The sequence below is a fragment of the Thecamonas trahens genome (genome assembly GCF_000142905.1).
Source record: "Thecamonas trahens ATCC 50062 unplaced genomic scaffold supercont1.22, whole genome shotgun sequence".
Taxonomy (NCBI): domain Eukaryota; order Apusomonadida; family Apusomonadidae; genus Thecamonas; species Thecamonas trahens.
The window spans coordinates 170508-187821 of record NW_013657658.1 but is presented as its reverse complement, the minus strand read 5'-3'; the positions used below and the strand labels follow the sequence as shown (position 1 = coordinate 187821).

General features: G+C 65.5%; 8 protein-coding genes across 8 annotated transcripts in view; 6 read left to right on the top strand and 2 right to left on the bottom strand.

The window, feature by feature from the left end:
- Positions 1 to 36: 36 nt before the first annotated feature.
- AMSG_05269 (uncharacterized protein) lies at positions 37 to 4692 on the top strand (the record flags this gene model as incomplete). Its single annotated transcript, XM_013902534.1, has 4 exons — positions 37 to 1140; positions 1182 to 3138; positions 3171 to 4521; positions 4569 to 4692. 4 exons carry the CDS (start codon positions 37 to 39, stop codon positions 4690 to 4692), a joined length of 4536 nt encoding a protein of 1511 aa, XP_013757988.1.
- Positions 4693 to 4801: 109 nt separating this feature from the next.
- On the top strand, positions 4802 to 5891 carry AMSG_05268 (uncharacterized protein; the record flags this gene model as incomplete). Its single annotated transcript, XM_013902533.1, has 2 exons — positions 4802 to 4879; positions 5358 to 5891. 2 exons carry the CDS (start codon positions 4802 to 4804, stop codon positions 5889 to 5891), a joined length of 612 nt encoding a protein of 203 aa, XP_013757987.1.
- Positions 5818 to 8099, bottom strand: AMSG_05267 (uncharacterized protein). The gene is made up of 2 exons (XM_013902532.1): positions 7790 to 8099; positions 5818 to 7702 (listed from the first exon to the last, which is right to left on the bottom strand). The coding sequence occupies exons 1-2, from the start codon at positions 7893 to 7895 to the stop codon at positions 5955 to 5957; spliced, it is 1854 nt and encodes a 617-aa protein (XP_013757986.1). The 5' UTR covers positions 7896 to 8099; the 3' UTR covers positions 5818 to 5954.
- Positions 8100 to 8937: 838 nt separating this feature from the next.
- Positions 8938 to 10705, top strand: AMSG_05266 (STE/STE20/PAKA protein kinase; the record flags this gene model as incomplete). Its single annotated transcript, XM_013902531.1, has 2 exons — positions 8938 to 8954; positions 9066 to 10705. The coding sequence occupies exons 1-2, from the start codon at positions 8945 to 8947 to the stop codon at positions 10703 to 10705; spliced, it is 1650 nt and encodes a 549-aa protein (XP_013757985.1). The 5' UTR covers positions 8938 to 8944.
- Positions 10706 to 10753: 48 nt separating this feature from the next.
- On the bottom strand, positions 10754 to 13417 carry AMSG_05265 (uncharacterized protein; the record flags this gene model as incomplete). The annotated part of the gene is made up of 2 exons (XM_013902530.1): positions 10754 to 11354; positions 11393 to 13417. The coding sequence occupies 2 exons, from the start codon at positions 13415 to 13417 to the stop codon at positions 10785 to 10787; spliced, it is 2595 nt and encodes an 864-aa protein (XP_013757984.1). The 3' UTR covers positions 10754 to 10784.
- A 255-nt stretch (positions 13418 to 13672) lies between these two features.
- AMSG_05264 (DSBA oxidoreductase) lies at positions 13673 to 15033 on the top strand (the record flags this gene model as incomplete). Its single annotated transcript, XM_013902529.1, has 2 exons — positions 13673 to 13778; positions 13859 to 15033. The coding sequence occupies 2 exons, from the start codon at positions 13673 to 13675 to the stop codon at positions 15031 to 15033; spliced, it is 1281 nt and encodes a 426-aa protein (XP_013757983.1).
- Positions 15034 to 15385: 352 nt separating this feature from the next.
- Positions 15386 to 16713, top strand: AMSG_05263 (uncharacterized protein). Its single transcript, XM_013902528.1, has 2 exons — positions 15386 to 15789; positions 16281 to 16713. The coding sequence occupies exons 1-2, from the start codon at positions 15394 to 15396 to the stop codon at positions 16695 to 16697; spliced, it is 813 nt and encodes a 270-aa protein (XP_013757982.1). The 5' UTR covers positions 15386 to 15393; the 3' UTR covers positions 16698 to 16713.
- Positions 16714 to 17143: 430 nt separating this feature from the next.
- The window catches only part of AMSG_05262 (uncharacterized protein), a 2932-nt gene continuing 2761 nt past the window's right edge, over positions 17144 to 17314 (top strand). Inside the window, exon 1 of the mRNA XM_013902527.1 lies at positions 17144 to 17287. Within this exon, the coding sequence (XP_013757981.1) occupies positions 17172 to 17287 (116 nt within the window). The 5' untranslated portion in view covers positions 17144 to 17171. The remainder of the gene's footprint in view (positions 17288 to 17314) is intronic.

The window sequence follows — 17314 nt, the reverse complement described above, 5'->3', positions numbered from 1 at the left end:
CCCCCCCCCCCTACCCCTACCCCTGCCACCCTCTCCATGTCCTCCACCCGCAGTCTTCTGGAGGAGGCCCTCGCTGCACCAGACACACCTCCGGCAGAGTTTGCTGCAGACGCGGCTGCCTTTGCTCCAGCCTCCACACCCTCGCTAGTGGCTGCTCTGGAGGCTCCTTCACCGCCGCCGAGTTCATCGTCGCCGCCGCCGAGTTTGTCACCGCCGCCGGGCCCGTCACCACCGTCGGGCTCGTTGCAGGCGCAGTCGTTGGATGCGGCTGCAAGCCAGGCGCCAGTTCCGGTCAGCGACGCTGCTGCCGATGGGCTGACCCGGGTCTCGCCGCTACGGGCGGTACCGGCCGACTCGCCCGAAACGTCTGGCATTGTCCGGCTCTCGCTGCTCAAGAGCATTTCGGCGTACATGACCCGGCCAAAGCTGCAGTCGCGGATGGGCTTGCCAACTGTGGTAGCGCTCGCAGCGCCCCCGCCCGCGCCAGAGCCGACTGCGTCGCACCCGGTGCTGCTCCTCGGCTCGTCACACGGCCTTGTGCTGCGGTTTATGGCACGGACGGCGGCATCGGGCAAGCGAGGCTATGTGCTCGCCAACGTGCTCGGCTCGCTGGGCTCCGGCCCAGGCATGGCCCTGGGCGCCATCACCGCCATCGCCGGTGGCTACTCGCCGGCCCACTTTGGCGAGTTCCAGGTCGTCGCCGCCGGCCACGCCTCAGGCGCACTCGTTCTGTGGAATGCTGACGACGCTCGGCCGCTCAAGGTTCTTGACACGCTCGCGTCGCCATCACCGGTCGCGCTCGCGAGCCTGGTTCTCGACAAGCCGGCAGTGCTTTGGGGCGACGCCTCCGGCGCGCTCTCGGTCACCTCGTTTAGCAAGGCGCTGCTCGGCTGGAAGGCCGAGACCGGGGTCCTCGTTGACGGACAGGCCGGGCGGGTGCACGACCTCAAGCCGCTGACCAGCGGCCGGAGCCTGGCGCCGCCGCAGATCGCCTCCTCGTCGCTCTACGCCGTCGCCACCGCGGTCTCGGTCTCGGTCATTAGCCTGCACCCAAAGACACGGGTTGTCTTCCGCCTCCCGTCGGCGACCAACGCTCCAGCCAGCGCATCCGTCGGCGACTTTGGCCGCGCACAGCGTGGAGTCCGCACGCGCCGCTCCTTGCCGTTGCGCACGGCTCGCAGGTCTCGCTGACCTCGATCGCTTGCGACGATGTGTCTGGACTTGTACCGGTCGCCGAGCGGCAGGCAAGCCTTGGCCCGCCCACGACCGCCGCCGTTGTCGAGTTGCGCTTCCTGTCGTCGTCGGTCCTCCTCGCGCTCACCTCGAACCTCACCATCGTCTTTGTCGACGCCCACAGCCTCGCGCCGCTCGAGACGATCTCAGTAGTCTCACTCGACCTGGCGTTCGAGACTGCACCCGACGGCGCAGTCTCGTACGCGCCATGTCTTGCTGTGAGCGGGCGGACCGCCTTTCTGCTCGGCATGGGCGGCCTGTACAAGGCTGCGGTTCTTACATGGGCCGAGCGGGTCCAGGGCCTTGCGCAGCGCGGTAAGTTTGTGTCGGCGCTTCGCCTCGCTACGGCGTTCTACCGCGGAACCGGCGCGGCCGCTGTTGGCCTCCCGCTGCCCCACGACTCGCCACAGGCCAAGGCGACCATCGCCAAGCTCATTGCCGAGCTCCTGGTTGCTTACGTCGAACTGTTCAACGCGGCGCTGGCAGCCGAGGCCGGCGCTGGCCTCGAGACCAAGGTCTCCGCTCTGACCTCGCTTGTGGTCGAGACCTGCGTCCTCATCCGCGCTACCGACAAGCTCCTTCCGCAGCTGTACGAGGCCTGCTGCACCGAAGCTCTTGTCCGCGACCTCGAGTCTGGCGAGCTGCTCTCGCCGCGCGAGACTCTCCTCCAGACGCTCGAGCCGTACCTGCTTGATGGCCGGCTGCGAAGCCTGGCGCCAGTGTTGATGCACGACTTTGTCGAGCTCTACGCCAAACTCGGCAAGCTGCAGATTGTCTCGCGGTGCATCCTCAACATGGATCTGCCGTCGCTCGACTTTCACCAGGTCGTCACTCTCTGCCGCTCAGCTGGCCTTTGGGAGGCGCTCATTTACGTCTTTACCGCGGGCCTTGGCGACTACCTCGCGCCGCTTGACGACATGTTCCGCGCCTGGCTCGCCGCCCAAAGCCGGGGCAGCGAGTCGGATCTCGGCTACAAGCTCCTGCTCTACATTTCGTACACGTTACAGGGCCGCGCCTTTCCCACCGGCGCCATACCCGACGACCACGACCCTGTCCGGGTCAAGCTCTCGATGGTGGCGTGGGTGCTCAAGCCCGGAGCCGACGGCTCGCCGCCGCCGCTCAACGCGCTGCTGCAGCTGGATGCGCGCGAGGCGACCAAGGTTCTGGAGGGTCCGTTTCTCGACCCGGTGCTGCGCGCTGCCGGGCTCGATGCGCGCCAGGCTGCGCTCCACGTTCTCGACACCGTGGTGTGCGACGAGTCCGAGTGGAAGCTCATGATCTCTGCTGAGGCCAAGACCGTGGCGCAGCCGCCAGCGCACGATCCGCGCCCGCCGTTTGAACCGCATGTTGTTGCTGCTGTCTACACGTGGTTGGCCAACCTCGCGGTCGCTGGCGCTCTTGTTCTTTCGCCGGTCTTTGCCGACTATGTCATGATCTATTTGGTGAGCTTTGACACTGCCGAGCCGCGCATGGCGCACGCTCACGTAGCCGCCGTCGTGTCGCTGCTCAACGCCGAGGTGGCGCGTGCTGAGCGCGTGGCGTCGGATGCGGTTCCTGACTCGAGCCTCATGGCCGTGGTGGCACCGGGCGACGGCGCGCCGCCACTTCACGCTCGCTTTGCGTCACTCAAAAAAGCCGCAACCCGGGCGGCTGCGCACCGAGTCATCGAGGTTCTCTGCCGGCTTGAGGGCGACACCGGCGGCGTGCTCGACGCCTATCTCGACGAGCCGGCGCGGGCCCCGCAGGTCTTTGGCGTTGTGCGTGAGCTGCTGGTCACTGCTGCAGTGGCCGACGGCGACGGCGACGACGAAGACGATGAGTACGACGACGAGTCGGATGGCTCGGCGTCGGACGATGTCGAGCACCTGGTGCGACTGGGTCTCCGGCCAGCACCGGGCCTGCCGCGTCCTACTGCGGTGGGGAAGCTGCAGAGCCAGGCTCGAGCGCGCCGCTGGCATCGCCGCTCGCGAGCGTCAAGGCTGCAGTGCTAGCGCGGCTCTCGGCGCTTGTCCAGCTCGACTCAGTCCAGGCCGGCTCGCTCATTGTAGACCACTTTGCTGACGAGCACGAGCAGGTTGTGAGCTCGCTGGAGCGGTTTCCGCGGCTGTTGTACAACTACCTCAAGGCGCTGCTCGACGGCCCGCAGGCGATGCTTGATCCCGATGTTGCGGTCGGGAGCGGCGAGACCGAGACGGTGGTCATGGCGTCGCCAAGCTCGGCCGCGGCGTGGGGCTCGTCGCTTGGCGGAAAAGGGACGAGCGGGCGGCGTGCGCGTGCACGGCGTGCGCGTGCACGGCGGCGCGCAGCCGCCCGTGACGATCCGGCGTTTCTTGCCTCGTTGCAGGAAAAGTACGTGGCACTGATGTGCGCGTATGAGCCGAGCAAGGTCCTCGAGTTTGTGCAGAGCCACGACTCGTACCGACTTGACGTTGTCCTCGCCGTCTGCTCCAAGCACGGGGTGACCGAGGCGACGGCATATCTGTTGGAGCGAACCGGTGACGCGTCGGGCGCCGTCGACCTCGTCATGCGCAGGTTCGACGACGCCGTCGCCGCCAGCGACTCCGAGGCGCTGCACAAGATGTTTGGCATGGCCATTGGAGTGTGTCAGCGGACGACGCAGCGTGAGGACGACGATGCTGAGTCGCGGGCGCTCTGGTTCGGACTGCTAGACAGGACGCTCGAGCCGGGTAGTGGCGGGGCAAAGACAAGCCTGCTAAAGCCGCTCATGCTCGAGGTGCTTGGCGGCATGGCCGGCCACGTCTCGCTCACTGCGTTGCTGACCAAGATCTTACGCGATCATGGTGACCGCGAGTACGGTGAGTTCCAGGACGTTATCGTTGGCATTATGGAGTCGTATCGCTACGAGTCTGTCCTGCTGCAGACGACAAACAAGCTCCTTGCCCGCGACGGACACTCATACGTCCAGCGGCTGGTCCGGCAGCTCTCCAAGCCGTGCGTCTCGACGCTCACCAAGTGCGCCATGTGCGGCGCATCACTCCGGAGTGCGGCAGCTGATCTGGTCACCAAGGTCTTCAAGTGCGGCCACGAGTTTCACCAAGAGTGTGGCCACGGGCTCGACGTCTGTCCTACCTGCTCGGGTGGCTCCGGATTCTCGGCGGCGTCGGCCGGCTCGGCCGAGGCTCGCCGCAAACGCGAGCGCGACGACGCGCGTCGGTCGGCGGCTGACCCCTCGCTTCACATCAAGCGGGCGAAGCGGTTTGCCCGCTCGATGGCCTCGCGCGACATGTACACCGTCCGCCGCATGGACGCCGTCGTCGACGACGCCAAGTTTGTCTCCACCCGTGGCCTCTCGCTCCGCCCGCCAACGTCCCGAGCTACGACTCGGGCCTCCAGCTCAAGACCAAGCGCGAGCCCGGAAGCTTGCCCAAGGCCCCGCTGTTCTTTGCCGCCGTTGACGATTCCGATTCCGATCTGTTTGACTATGACTTTGGGTACTAGCCTGTGCATGCGGCAGTCGAGCCCGCCGGCAGCGGCGGTGACTCCTGTCGACGACTCGACGACCAATTGACAAACACACAAACGCCACCCCTTATCTCCCACAACAACCATGGCTGCTTCTGGTGTGAACTACATCGTGTACGACGACGACCCCGCCCTCGGCAAGGAGGCCCCTGGCATCGACACCGTACGTACCCTTCTCCGCATTCTCTCCACCCTCACCCCCGTTCCCCCCCCCCCCCCCCCCCCCCCCCCCCCCCCTCCCTTCCCCTTCCCCCCTGCCCTGGATGTGGATGGGCTTCGTGAAGCACTTTGTCCCCGCCTCTGGCCCCTCTGCCCCCCCCCCTCCCCCTCCCCCCTCCTCCCCCTCTCTCTCCTCCAGGCCAAATACCTTCCCTTCTCTCCCCTCTCTCCCTCCATCCATTGCACGGGAACACAGGGACCGCGCGCTGTGGCTGTGTCCCGACGGAAGGCGGCGACCATGCGGTGTCGCAGGGACATTTTTTGGTGCAACTGCGCGGGGGGCAGGGGAGGGTCAAAGCAGAGACGCATCTGTCCACCCACGATGGGCAAGCGAGGGGAGAGTGAGTGACAGATGGCGAGAGAGAGAGAGAGAAAGAGGCAAATGACTCACCCCGCCCCACCGCTTGCTACTGCCCCCGCAGGTCGAGTTTGTCAACGGTGAGCCGCGCCCGCTGCTCTCGGACGACAAGCACACTCTGCTTGTGTTCTGGGCCAAGTGGGACAAGGCCAACTTCCACGCTTACGAGAAGTTCGCTGACGTCGCCGCCAAGCACGCCGATGCGCTTAACGTCATCTGCGTCTCGACCGACCCGGAGAAGTCGTACGCCGAGGGCATGCTCACCAAGGAGAAGTACGCCGAGCCCGGCCAGCACCTCAAGAAGATGAACGTCGCCTGGGACGCCAACAAGACCGTTGCGTCGGCGTACAAGGAGGTCATGGAGGAGCTTGTCATCAACCTCCCGCACGCCTTCCTCATCAACAAGTCGGGCATTGTTGTCTGGCACGAGATCTTCCGCGCCAACAACGCCGACTGCAAGCTCATGGCCCAGATCGACCGCCTTGTTGCCGGCGAGGAGATGGAGCTCTCCAACGGCCCGACTCCGGTCATCGAGGACGACTCTGACTCGGACTCGGACGGTGGTGCCGAGGTTGATGACGACTTTGAGCTCTTCTAACTTGTTTGTCGCTTCATTAACACATGCAATGTGCTACGGCAGGTCAGCAGAAATAGATGTTTGCTACGAGGGCGCGGCTGATGATGAGATGTTCTCGCCGGCGGCCGAGGATGAGCTCGACGCTGACGGAAGGGTGCCGGACGAGAGGGTGTCCGACATCGACGACGACGATCTGCGGCGGATGGAGGTCATGAGCTTGTCGCCGGCGCCGACATCCTCCAAAAAGTCAAGGAATGCAGAGTCAACCGAGCCGTGCGAGGAGGTCGAGAGCGAGAGCGATGAGCCGATGTGCAGGTCTGACGCCGTCGAGTAGTACGAACCAGTGTACTCGGACGATGACGAGACGACAAAGTTGCCTTCGCCAGAGTCCTCGTCCCACTGCAGGCCTGCCGCTGGCGTCACCGGCGTCGGCAGGTCCATCGAGCCGGAGGCCTTGGGCGTGAGGAGTGGATGGACGCCGGCGACCGCAACACGCGACGGCGACGCGGCCCCGGCTGCGGCGGGCGGCTCGTCCTCGTCGTACTCGACCTTGGAAATGAGCTCGGCAAACGAGGTTGCACGCTTTCTCCGGCGAGGCGGGATGATGACCCGCGGCGGTGTGGCAGGGCCTGGGGCCGAGTCTGTTGCCGAGGACGACGGAGGCGGGCAGCTGCTGTTGAGTTGAGCGACCCGGGCGCGGAGGGCATGGATGCGTGCGCCCTGTGGGTCCATGTCGAACCGGGAAGCGGTGGTGTCGAGCTCGACGTACTTGACGATGAGGACGACGTTGCAAACAGCCTTTTGCACGCATGCGACGGCGACGTCAACCAGCGCCTTGTCGCGCGGAGTGGCCTCGACAGCCTCGGGGCCCGGCACGCCGAGGACGAGGCCGTCGACCTGGTATGTCTTGGCGGCGGCGCGGAGAGCGCGCTCGAGCGGGCGGGCCTGGCCGAGGACAACGGCCGAGGTCCGCAGCTGGTACGCCTGCGCAAACGATGCGTAGGTTGCCAGGCGCATCGAGAGCATCTTCTCGCGCTCCGAAAGGAGCTCAGGCGTGTGCGGCGCGTTGGCACGTGCTGGGTTGACAGGAGCACTGGCTGCCGCGGCGGAAGCATGGGCGGGGCCGGCGTTGGACCCTGCAGCGTCGGAAGCATCGGCGACCGCAGCGACGGCAGCAGCCTCGACTGACGAGCTCGATGAGGCGCGGGCGCGAGAGCCGCCGGACGGGGCCGGGATCGGCGAGGTGGTGGCGGCGGAGGCGACGGCCGAGACGGCGGCGGCGGCGCCAGGTTTGGCGGCTGATCCCGCGGCTGCCGAGCGCGGCGGGGAGCCTGACGCTGACGCTGCCAGCGGAAGGAGTGAAAAGGTGGTGACCTTGTCATCTGCCACGGCGACTTCAGTGACGAGCTTGTTGAACGCGGCGTGGGCCATGTCCGAGCCATCAACGTAGCAGAGAAAGTTCCGGGCCGTCGCCGGAGTGCCGGCCTCGCGGTTGGCGCGGGTCACCTTGTTGTCGATGACGGCCAGGACCGAGCACGGCGCGTGGGCAATGACATGTGCCGAGACCGAGCCCAGGACAAAGCGCTTGAGCATGGAGCGCGCGCGTGTGCCGAGGACAATGACTGAGGCGTTGAGCTCGCGGGCAAAGGCGACAATGAGCTTCTTGGCCTTGCCCTTCTTCACAAAGCACCGGTGCGAGATGGACCGCTCGCGGAGCCGGCCAGCCAGCTCGGACAGAAACTCGAACTTTTCCCGCATCTCCCGCAGCGTCGCCGCTGACTTTTCCAAGCAGTACAGCAGGACAACCTTGTCACGCTCGCGCGAGAGGAACTCTGTCGGGTGGCGGTGTGAGTGGGGGGGAGGGGATGGGGAGGGAGGGAGGGGAGGAGTGGGGGGGGGGGGGGGGGGGAGAGGCGTACTTGTGATGTAGTCAAAGGCGGTGAGGGCGCGGTCTGTCTGGTTGACGGCGACGACGTAGGTCTTGCGGTTGAGGTCCTCGGCGTCATAGTCGGCGCGGGCGGCCATGGCAAGACGAGCGGGCGAGACAGCGGGTGGAAATGCCGCGAGGGGACGGAGGGTGCGGGTGAGGGGGGAGGGCCGGGCAGGGTTGGTGGCCAGTAGAGAGGGGAAAGGGAAGGAGGAGGGGGATAGACGGCCACTGTGGCTCTGCTGGTCCGTGGAAGGGACCTGCAGGTGTGGCAAAAAGTGTGGCGATGTACCCGGTGCCAGTTGGTGCCAGACGGTGCCAGTTGGTGCCAGACGGTGCCAGTTGGTGCCACCCGGTGCCAGTTGGTGCCAGACGGTGCCAGTTGGTGCCAGACGGTGCCAGTTGGTGCCAGACGGTGCCAGTTGGTGCCAGACGGTGCCAGTTGGTGCCAGACGGTGCCAGTTGGTGCCACCCGGTGCCACCCGGTGCCACCCGATGCCAGTTGGTGCCAGACGGTGCCAGTTGGTGCCAGACGGTGCCAGTTGGTGCCACCCGGTGCCAGTTGGTGCCAGACGGTGCCAGTTGGTGCCAGACGGTGCCAGTTGGTGCCACCCGGTGCCAGTTGGTGCCAGACGGTGCCAGTTGGTGCCAGACGGTGCCAGTTGGTGCCAGACGGTGCCAGTTGGTGCCACCCGGTGCCAGTTGGTGCCAGACGGTGCCAGTTGGTGCCAGACGGTGCCAGTCAGTGCCACCCGGTGCCACCCGGTGCCACCCGATGCCAGCCAGTGACAGGCAGAGCAGTCGACGACTGGGTTGTTTGCTTGTTTTGTTGTGAGCTTTTCTTTCCCTGCCGGATGAAATGAATCAAAAAAGGTTCATCCTCTCTCCTCCAATCACTTGGTCAGTCCTCGGCGCGCCGGTCGTCAGCAAGCTTGCCAACACGCCCACCACATCTACCATCAACGGGCGGTACAGCTCTCTTTCTCTTCGCTCCCCTTTGCCCCTCGGCCCCCTCCGTCTCGCCCCCCTCACCCCCCTCCATTTCCATCCCCACCCCCACCCCACCCCCTTCCCCTCGCCCACCCCCCCCTCTCCCCTCCCCTCCCTCCCGCAAGTCGTTGGCCACCGCAAGGGAGAGATCTCCACCATGTCCGCAGGTACGCCCAGCCTCTCCTGTCGCCCTCCCTCCCTCCCTCCCTCCCCCCCCCCCACCTTCCCCTCTCCTCACACTCTGCCTTCCTCCCTCCCGTGGACACACCACACCACAGCATCACCGCAACCGGCCTCCAAGCGCGGCTTTCTCGAGAAGCGTGGCGGGTCCAAGCTGGCCCGCAAGTGGAAGCGGAGGTGGTTTGTGCTCGAGGCCAACAAGGTGTACTACTTTAAGGAGCGCGGGGACTCGCTGGCCGAGGCCCTGGGCGCCATTAACATGAACAACGCCACCGACGTCCGCCCGCTATCCAAGGTCTCAACCAAGCGCTTCCCGTTTGAGGTCGACACGCCGACCCGGGTGTGGCAGCTCTCAGCCGAGTCCGAGATGGTGCGCAAGGCCTGGCTCGACGTCCTCTCGCAGTGTCTCCGAGGCTCGATTTCCACCCCGTTCAACGTCACCCACGACGTGCATGTCACCGTCCTCGACGGCATTCTCGAGGGCCTTCCCGATGAGTGGAAAGAGCTGCTCCGCGAGAGCGACTTTACCGAGGCCGAGATGAAGAACAACACGACGGCCATCCTGCAGGTCCTGCAGTTCCAGGCCGAGGGCCCACAGACAACCGGGGCCGGGGCCGCCAGCCGCGGGCGGCTTGCCCGTGACTCTATTGCGCCAGGCGCGCTCGATGAGCTCGCGCTCTCGCCGCCAGGGGGCGCCGACGCTGCCGACGCCGCGTCGGCGCGCCGGCTCACCGACAACGCGTCGCAGGCGGCAGCCATTGTGGCGGCGTTCTCGGCCTTGCCGGAGCTTGACGGCTCGATGGAAGTACTCGAGGCGCTGGTGGACGGCACAGACCCGGCGCCGCTCTTTGGCACGCTCGTCAAGATTGGGGCCGGCGGCTTTGGTGATGTGTACAAGGGCGTCCACAACGAGTCGCAGAGCGTGGTGGCCATCAAGCAAATCGAGCTCTCGGGCGAGAACGTGGACATGCTTGGTCTGCAAAACGAGATCGCCATGATGAAGGTGGTCGCACACCCGAACATTGTCCGCTTTGCCGGCGCATACCTCGAGGCCTCGTCCATGCTCTGGATCTGCATGGAGTTTATCGACGCCGGCGCCCTCACTGACGTCATTGCCTACCGCGAGATGTCCGAGGCTGAGATTGCATATGTCTGTCGGCCGATTCTCTGTGCGCTCGAGTTCCTCCACCAGTTCAATGTCATCCACCGCGACATCAAGTCCGAGAACATCTTGCTCTCGTCGGCAGGCGACATCAAGCTCGCCGACTTTGGCTTTTCCACTCGCCTCGATCCCAAGGACGGCAAAGGCCAGGCCGAGGGCCAGGTCGTCGGGACGCCATACTGGATGGCGCCCGAAATCGTCCGCGGCCAGCCGTACGGCATTCCGGTCGACGTCTGGTCGCTCGGCATTGCCGCCATCGAGATGGCCGATGCCGAGCCGCCGTACTGCGAGTTCCCGCCCATGCGCGCTCTATTCCTTATCGCCACCCACGGCTCGCCCTCGCTCCAGGAGCCCGACCGCTGGTCCGAGGCCTTTCGCGACTTTCTCGCCCGCGCCCTCGAGGTCGACGCCTCGAACCGCGCCACCGCCACAAAGCTTCTCGAGCACTCGTTCATTGGTCAGGCCTGCTCGCGCGCCGACTTTGTCGCTGCTCTTGACGAAGCTAAGATTGTCCGTGCCCAGATCGAAGCCGCCGAGGCCGAGGAGGCTGCTGCTGCCGCCACCGCTGCATTGTGAAGTAAACAGAGCGTGCCGTGTGTGCGCGTGTGGCTCTAGCTGTGTTACCGCAGCTCGAGCTTGAGCAATTATCTACACACTACGCGAGCCCGCACACTGGGCAAGCTGCCGAGCCGAGCTCTGGGAGCCAGCTGAGGCCCTCGTTCGCCGAAGCAAACCGCGCTGCGCACCACTCGCACCCACGCTCGGTCCGGGTCACGTCAAGCAGGCCGTACGAGAGCGCACAGCGCTCGAGCGGGTGGCCAGCATCACAGGTGGACCACCCCTCGCTGCTCATCTCGCGCGGGGTGTACGCCACTGGAGCAGCGCAAAATGGACACGTCTCTCGTTGTGGCGCCTTGTACGGTTCGAGCGTCAGGTCCGGGTGCCCAGCGGCTGCGGCGACGACAGCGGCGCGGGACGCGGCAGACGCCGCACTCTCGTCGCCCATGGCTGCAAGCACATCGGCCGCGAGCTGGCAGCCGGCCACCACCGTGGCAGAGGCGAGCGAGGTCGCGTTTGCAAGAAGCCCCGGAGAGAGGGTCGGGAGCGCGAGGAGCACGTCGGCGACGAGCGCTGTGGCAGTGGTGGAGGCGCCGGTTCGCTCGGCGAGCGGCGGTGTCGTTGCTGCGCAGCGGTAGAGCGTGCGAAAGGCGAGGAGGGCTTCAAGCTCGGCAGCAAGTGCTGCGCGGGCGTCGAGTCGTCGACACTAACGCTGGGGCCGACGGCCTCCATGAGGAAGATAGCGTGCTGGAGAGCGCGCGGTCGTCCAGCACGGATTGCGGCTGGGACTCGGGCATGGATTGGCGCGACGAGGAGGTTCGGCGGGAGCGCCGAGGCAGTCGTCAAAGCCTCTGCGGCGATCCCGACGTCTAGCAGCTGCAGCACGACCGCATCGTACAAGGAGCGGTCGGCACGGGCAACGAGGTCGGCAGCAAGATCCCATAGGGCGACCACCGGCGCGGATGAGCGGAGAACCGACGCTATTTTGGCGTCTACGTCGAGGACGCCGCTTGGGCCGGAGCACCGCTGGAGACAAAAGTAGGCCATGGGCTGAAGCTTTGTCGGCGCAGTCGCAGACCGGGTGTATCCCAGCATTACCTCGTTCTCAGCTGCAATGGCGTACGCCACATGGGTGGCGTTGAGCGAGGTGGCAAGGCCGCTAACAACAGGACCGGGCGCCGCCGCACTCGTTGCGACCGGTAGCGGCATCGTCTTCTCCGGCGCACGGCTCGCTTCGTGCAGCCGTGGGGTGTATCGCGAAAAGACGCCGGTCCGCGTGGTGGTCCGGAGGAAGAGCCCCCTGTCGACTTCCCACGCCAGGCCGGTGATGCCCTCGGGCGCCACGAACCGGCGGATCCAGAGCTGCGACGCGTCTGCCGCTGCAGCCGGCGGGAGAAACGGGCAAACCGAGCAGACGACGGTGTCAACGCTGCACGTCGGCAACGGGAGCATGACACAGATTGTGCCATCGGCGGTAGGTGCCGCGAGCTGACCGAGGCCGCGTTCTGGATCAACGTCGTCGACGGCGCTCGCCCACACCGCGACTGTATTTGGCAGTGCAAAGGCGAGGTGCGGCGGCGGGGAGGAGGAGCCGCCAAGCGGCGGCGAAAACCGGACCGTCGTGACGGCAGCAAACGGCGAGCCACGGTAGAGAGGCACGACCCGGGCCAGGGTGAGCGCGAGCTCGCTTGCCGGCGTCAGCCGTGGCACAAAGGTGTAGACGGCAACAACACCAGTGGCGGTGCCGACAGCAACGAGCACGTGGCCGCGCCAGTCGGTGATGTCCATGGTGGTGACCTTGTGGAGCGCCACAGTCTGGCACGTTCCCAGCGAGACCGCAAGCTCGATCATGGCGACCGGTGCGAGCTTGGGCACGGCGACAGCGCTGCGGGAGACTGGGCGCTCGGCTGGGGTGTAGGCAAAGATGACAAGAGAGTCAACAGCTGCGGTCGCGAGAAGCGAGAACGGCGGCTGGCAACCGGAGCCTGGAAGCTCGCGTGACCATGCGAGAGCTGAGAGGGCGTGGCGGGCAAGAGGCGCGTCATCGGCAAGCGCGCGTTTGTTGGTGCGTTGTGGTGGCTCGGCCGGTGGAAGCTCAGCATCAGGCTCGGGCGTCGCCGGCGGCGGCGGCTCGTTGCGGGCAAGCAAGTGGTCAAAGACGGCGGCGGAGAGGTCGAGGCAGGGGAGCCAGGTCGGCACCTGCCCCGGCCCCGGCGCATACACGACGGCGGCACCGGTCGAGTCGAGCAGCGCGAGCGCGCACCCGCCGCGGCCGTCAGAACCAAGCGGGCCCCAGACAGAGGCAACAAAGGCGCGCGGGCGGCCGAGTGGATGCGGCCACGGGCGGCAAGACGACGACGATGCAGCAGCGGCGGCAGCATATGCAGCGGCAGCAGCAGCAGTATCAGCAGCAGCAGCAGCGGCAGCAGCAGCAGCAGACTGGCCGCGGGAGGTCTTGGCAGCCTTGAGCGCACGCTCGCGGACAAGAAGCGGCGACGGAGCCGACGAGCCGTGATCTGCGAGGGCGATGGCGGCGACACGGCGGAAGGGGGCGTGGTCGTCGGCGGTGGCTGTCGGCCGGGAGGCAGCCGGTGAGGGTGCGAGGAGGAAGACGGCGCCCCGAGCAGTTAGGGCGACAGCGTTGGTTGCAGACCACGCCAGTGCCGCAGGCGTCCCCACTGCCGCAGCCGGTAGGCCCACTACCGTCGGCTGGTGAGTGCCAGATGCCATGCGGGTGTGGACGCGAGTGTGGGAGGGGTAGTGGCGGGACTGGGGCAGTGTATTCGACAAAGCGCGGAAGTGACGGTGTGACGTAAAAAAGGAAGAGCGGTGGGGGGGGGGGGGGGGGGGGGGGGTGCGCGAGCAGAATATTTTTTGAACTGGCTGGGTGGTGAGCCAGCCGCCAGCTGGATGCCTGTTGCGGACTCGCTGCCAAGCCGTCACTCTTCGCTCCTTGTCGGGCAAGAAGGCCACGGCTGGGATACCATGGCGGCAAAGCTGGTGTTCTACTTTGACCTCGCATGTCCGTATGCGTACATGGTGTCGCATCGGGTCGAGGCTGCAGCGGCGCGGTGTGGGACTACGGTGAGCTGTACGGAAGGGGCGAGCGTGGGAGACGGCTCGTGGGAGGGAGCGTAGCAACGCACTTATGGCGCGCGCGGTGGGCGACAGACCAACCGGTGGTCCTTGGTGGGCTGTACAAGCTGAGCGCGGCGCCGCAGGGCAAGGACGGCTCGGCATCGGACGCGATGTCGGCGGCCAAGGTCCGGGTGGTGCGAGCCGATCTTGTGCGGTCTGCCAAGCGGTATGCTGTGCCGCTGGTGTGGAACAAGCGGCATCCGATCCGGACGCTGAGTGCGCTGCGGGCGCTCACTGCGCTGCCAGACGGACCGGAGCGTGGTGAGGCGGTCCACGCGTTGTATGCGGCGTACTGGGTGAAGGGCGCCAACCTGGCCGACGTCGACGAGCTCGCTGGGCTGTTGGCTGGTGTGGCACCGGGCCTGGACGTTTCGGCTGCGATTGCGGACCCGCAGGTCAAGGCCGAGCTTACAGCGACGACTGAGAGTCTTGCGGCGCTCGGCGCGTTTGGTGTGCCGTGCTTTGGCCTGCCCGGCGGCTCGTTCCTGTGGGGCGGCGACATGCTGCCGCATGTCGAGCGGGCGCTCGGCAACACCGAGGCGCGGCTGACGCGGTGTGTGCCTGCGCCGCCGCAGTCGGCACGGGTCCGCATCCCCACGCTGCAGGTCTATGTTGACGTGCTCTCACCGTTTGCATACCTAGCAGCGCAGGCGGTGGGCGCGATAGCGGCCGAGACCGGTGCGCAGGTCACCTTTATCCCGATCTTCCTCTCTGGCCTGCTCAAGGCGATCGGAACGTCGATGGCGGCGCGGCCACCGGCCAAGCAGGCGTACGCGCTGCGCGCGGCAGAGACCTGGGCAGAGTGGTGGGGTGTCGAACTGGCGCTGCCACCTGGCTTTCCGTTCTCGCCTCTCCTCGCGCTGCGGGCGCTGGCGCTGGAGCCTTCGGCGTTCCCTGACGTCTCGCGGGCAGTTTGGGCCGACGGCGTCGACGTGACGATGACAAGCGAGCTGGCGCGCGTCCTCGACAGCGCGGGCTTTGCGGGAGCGCAGCTTGTGGCGGAAGCGGCAAGCGTTGAGGCCAAGGGCGCGCTGCGGGCCAACACCGACGCCGCCGTCGCCGCGGGCGTGTGCGGCGTTCCATCGTTCACCATTGATCACGTGCCGTCGACGCTCACGTGGGGCCAGGATCGGCTCGATGTTGTGGCCGACATGCTCGCCGCCGCATCGGCCGGCATCGACGACCCGTTTGTGACCTCGCCGCTGTAAAGTCATGTGCTTCTATGGTATTGGTGGTGGAGTCTTCCGCCGCCTTCCGCGGTAAGGCGACCAATAATTGACCTTCTTCATGCACATGAACGGATGAGGAGGAACCAGAGGTGCGCAGAAAGTGCAGCAAGGATGGGGCACAGGTAGGCAAGCGGATGGAGAGGCAGGAATGCGCGACGATGATCAGCCTTCGACAAGTTGTTAGTAGAGGGAATTGGCAGGTAGCAGCAACGGCGGTGCGGGTGGCCATTTCAATTCAGTGATTGCTTTGGGTTGGCTTGCCATTGTTCGACGACTTTGCGACGAGAGACGGTCGAGGTGAGCAACGGGGTGGGACGGGAGCACACTCAACGCAGGGGTATGAGCAGCGGGTCCTCGGACGAGTGTTGTACCCCGGGGTGCAATGCACCATACTACTTGGTCCAGCACAACGGCCTCTGCACAGACTGCAACCTTCGCGGTGGCCGCGCTACCTCGTCGCGAAGCTCGTCGTCGACGTCAAGCGGCGGACAGCAGACGGGCTCCTCGTTCTCGGGCGAGCTGACGGATACCTCGTCGTCCGAGGCACCCGCCCGCCGCCGTGGACGCAAGACAGACTCGAGCTCAGCCACAGAGGCACGCCCTAGCCTTGCCGCCCAGGACTCGCTTGCGCAGCTCTTGGACAAGGGTGCGTTCAAGCACGGAACGAGCCATGAAGAGTATGTCCGTATGGTCGCCGCCCGCCTCCACCACAAGTGGCGCCTCAACCGCATGCAGGTACGTCCGCACACTCCCCCTGCACCCCTGACCCCCTTACCCTTGCACCCATCCCTCCTCCCCGACCCTCTCCGCACCTCTGCTGGCTAGGCAATGCCCTACACCTGCCGCTACGGGCGGGCCGAGCGGTGTTTTGGCCGTCCCGGCATCACCGGTCCCGGCGACGTGGTCCACTCCTCCATGCATACGGCACGCTCCTGTGCCCCAGTCACCTCCTTGTTCCGTGTGCAGAGCGTGCTACCATGTCGACATAGTCACACCCTCTCTCTGCCCGGTGTGCTGCTCAGGGAGCCCTGGTATCCGCGCCGGCTCTGAGCTGAAGCGGACGTTTTTTTCAACCCTTATCACATTGTCACATTGACCCCCTCCCCCCCCCCCTCCGCACCCACGCGTCCGCACCCACGCGTCCGCACGCGTGCAGCACATCAAGTCCATTGCATTTTGGCGCTCTGTAACGAGAGGAGAGGAACTCACATGCCACTGTCACACAGCCCGATGGCTCTTTCCTGCCCAGACCGAAGCTTGTGGACGATGTAGAGTATGACATTGCCAACTTGGACTACGACGAACTGCCGGAACGGTACAAGCACGAGAACAGGGAGGCGGCGCGGGTGGCGTGCGAGTCGGTCAAGGCTGTCATGGGCTCATCAAAATCGGCGCGGGCCATCAAGGACAATCTCAATGACGACTTTATCAACAAGGCTGCCGATGCCCAGCATGTGGCATGGATCGAGCGTAACCGCGAAACTGCAGACCCCTCCCTCCTTGTGCCCTACGACGAGCTTCCTGAAGATGAGAAGGAGAAGGACCGTCTCATTGTCCGCGAAGCCATCCGCCTTTACCGGCTGTGGTGCATCCGCTCGCCGTCGCATGTCCAGGCCTGGCCTGGCATCGGCGCTGCGCAATGAAGCTCAACCAAATGCGTCGCGCATCGCTTGGCCGATCAGTGTCGTATTGGCTGCGCCCAAAAGGGGGGGGGTGAGGAGACGATGTTGTGGGAGAAGAGTTGTGCGTATGTCGGAGTGGTGATGTGGGCCTTCGAAGGAACCCACAAACGCGCGCGCACGCACACACACACACACACTAGCATACACACATACACACACAGACACACACACACACTTACATACATACATACATACATACATACATACATACATACATACATACATACATACATACATACATACATACATACATACATACATACATACACACACACTTACATACATACATACAAACACTCCCCCGCCCCCCCCGCCCCCCGCTTTCTCCTCTTTCCCTCCTCTCCTCTGCCACGGCGCCACATTCGCCGGAAGTCCCCAACTCCAACCCGATTCGCGTTGAAAGCTACTCTTGTCGCAGGCAGCCGAGAGCCAGCCATGGACCCGGAGACGCTCCGGGACCGCCTCGAGCTGTTTGTCCTGGACATCAGCAACTACGATGACTACACATCCATATCCAAGCCAACAGCAAAGAAGCGGCTGCTAAACATTGGGTACGCCCCCCCCCCCCCCCCCCCGGA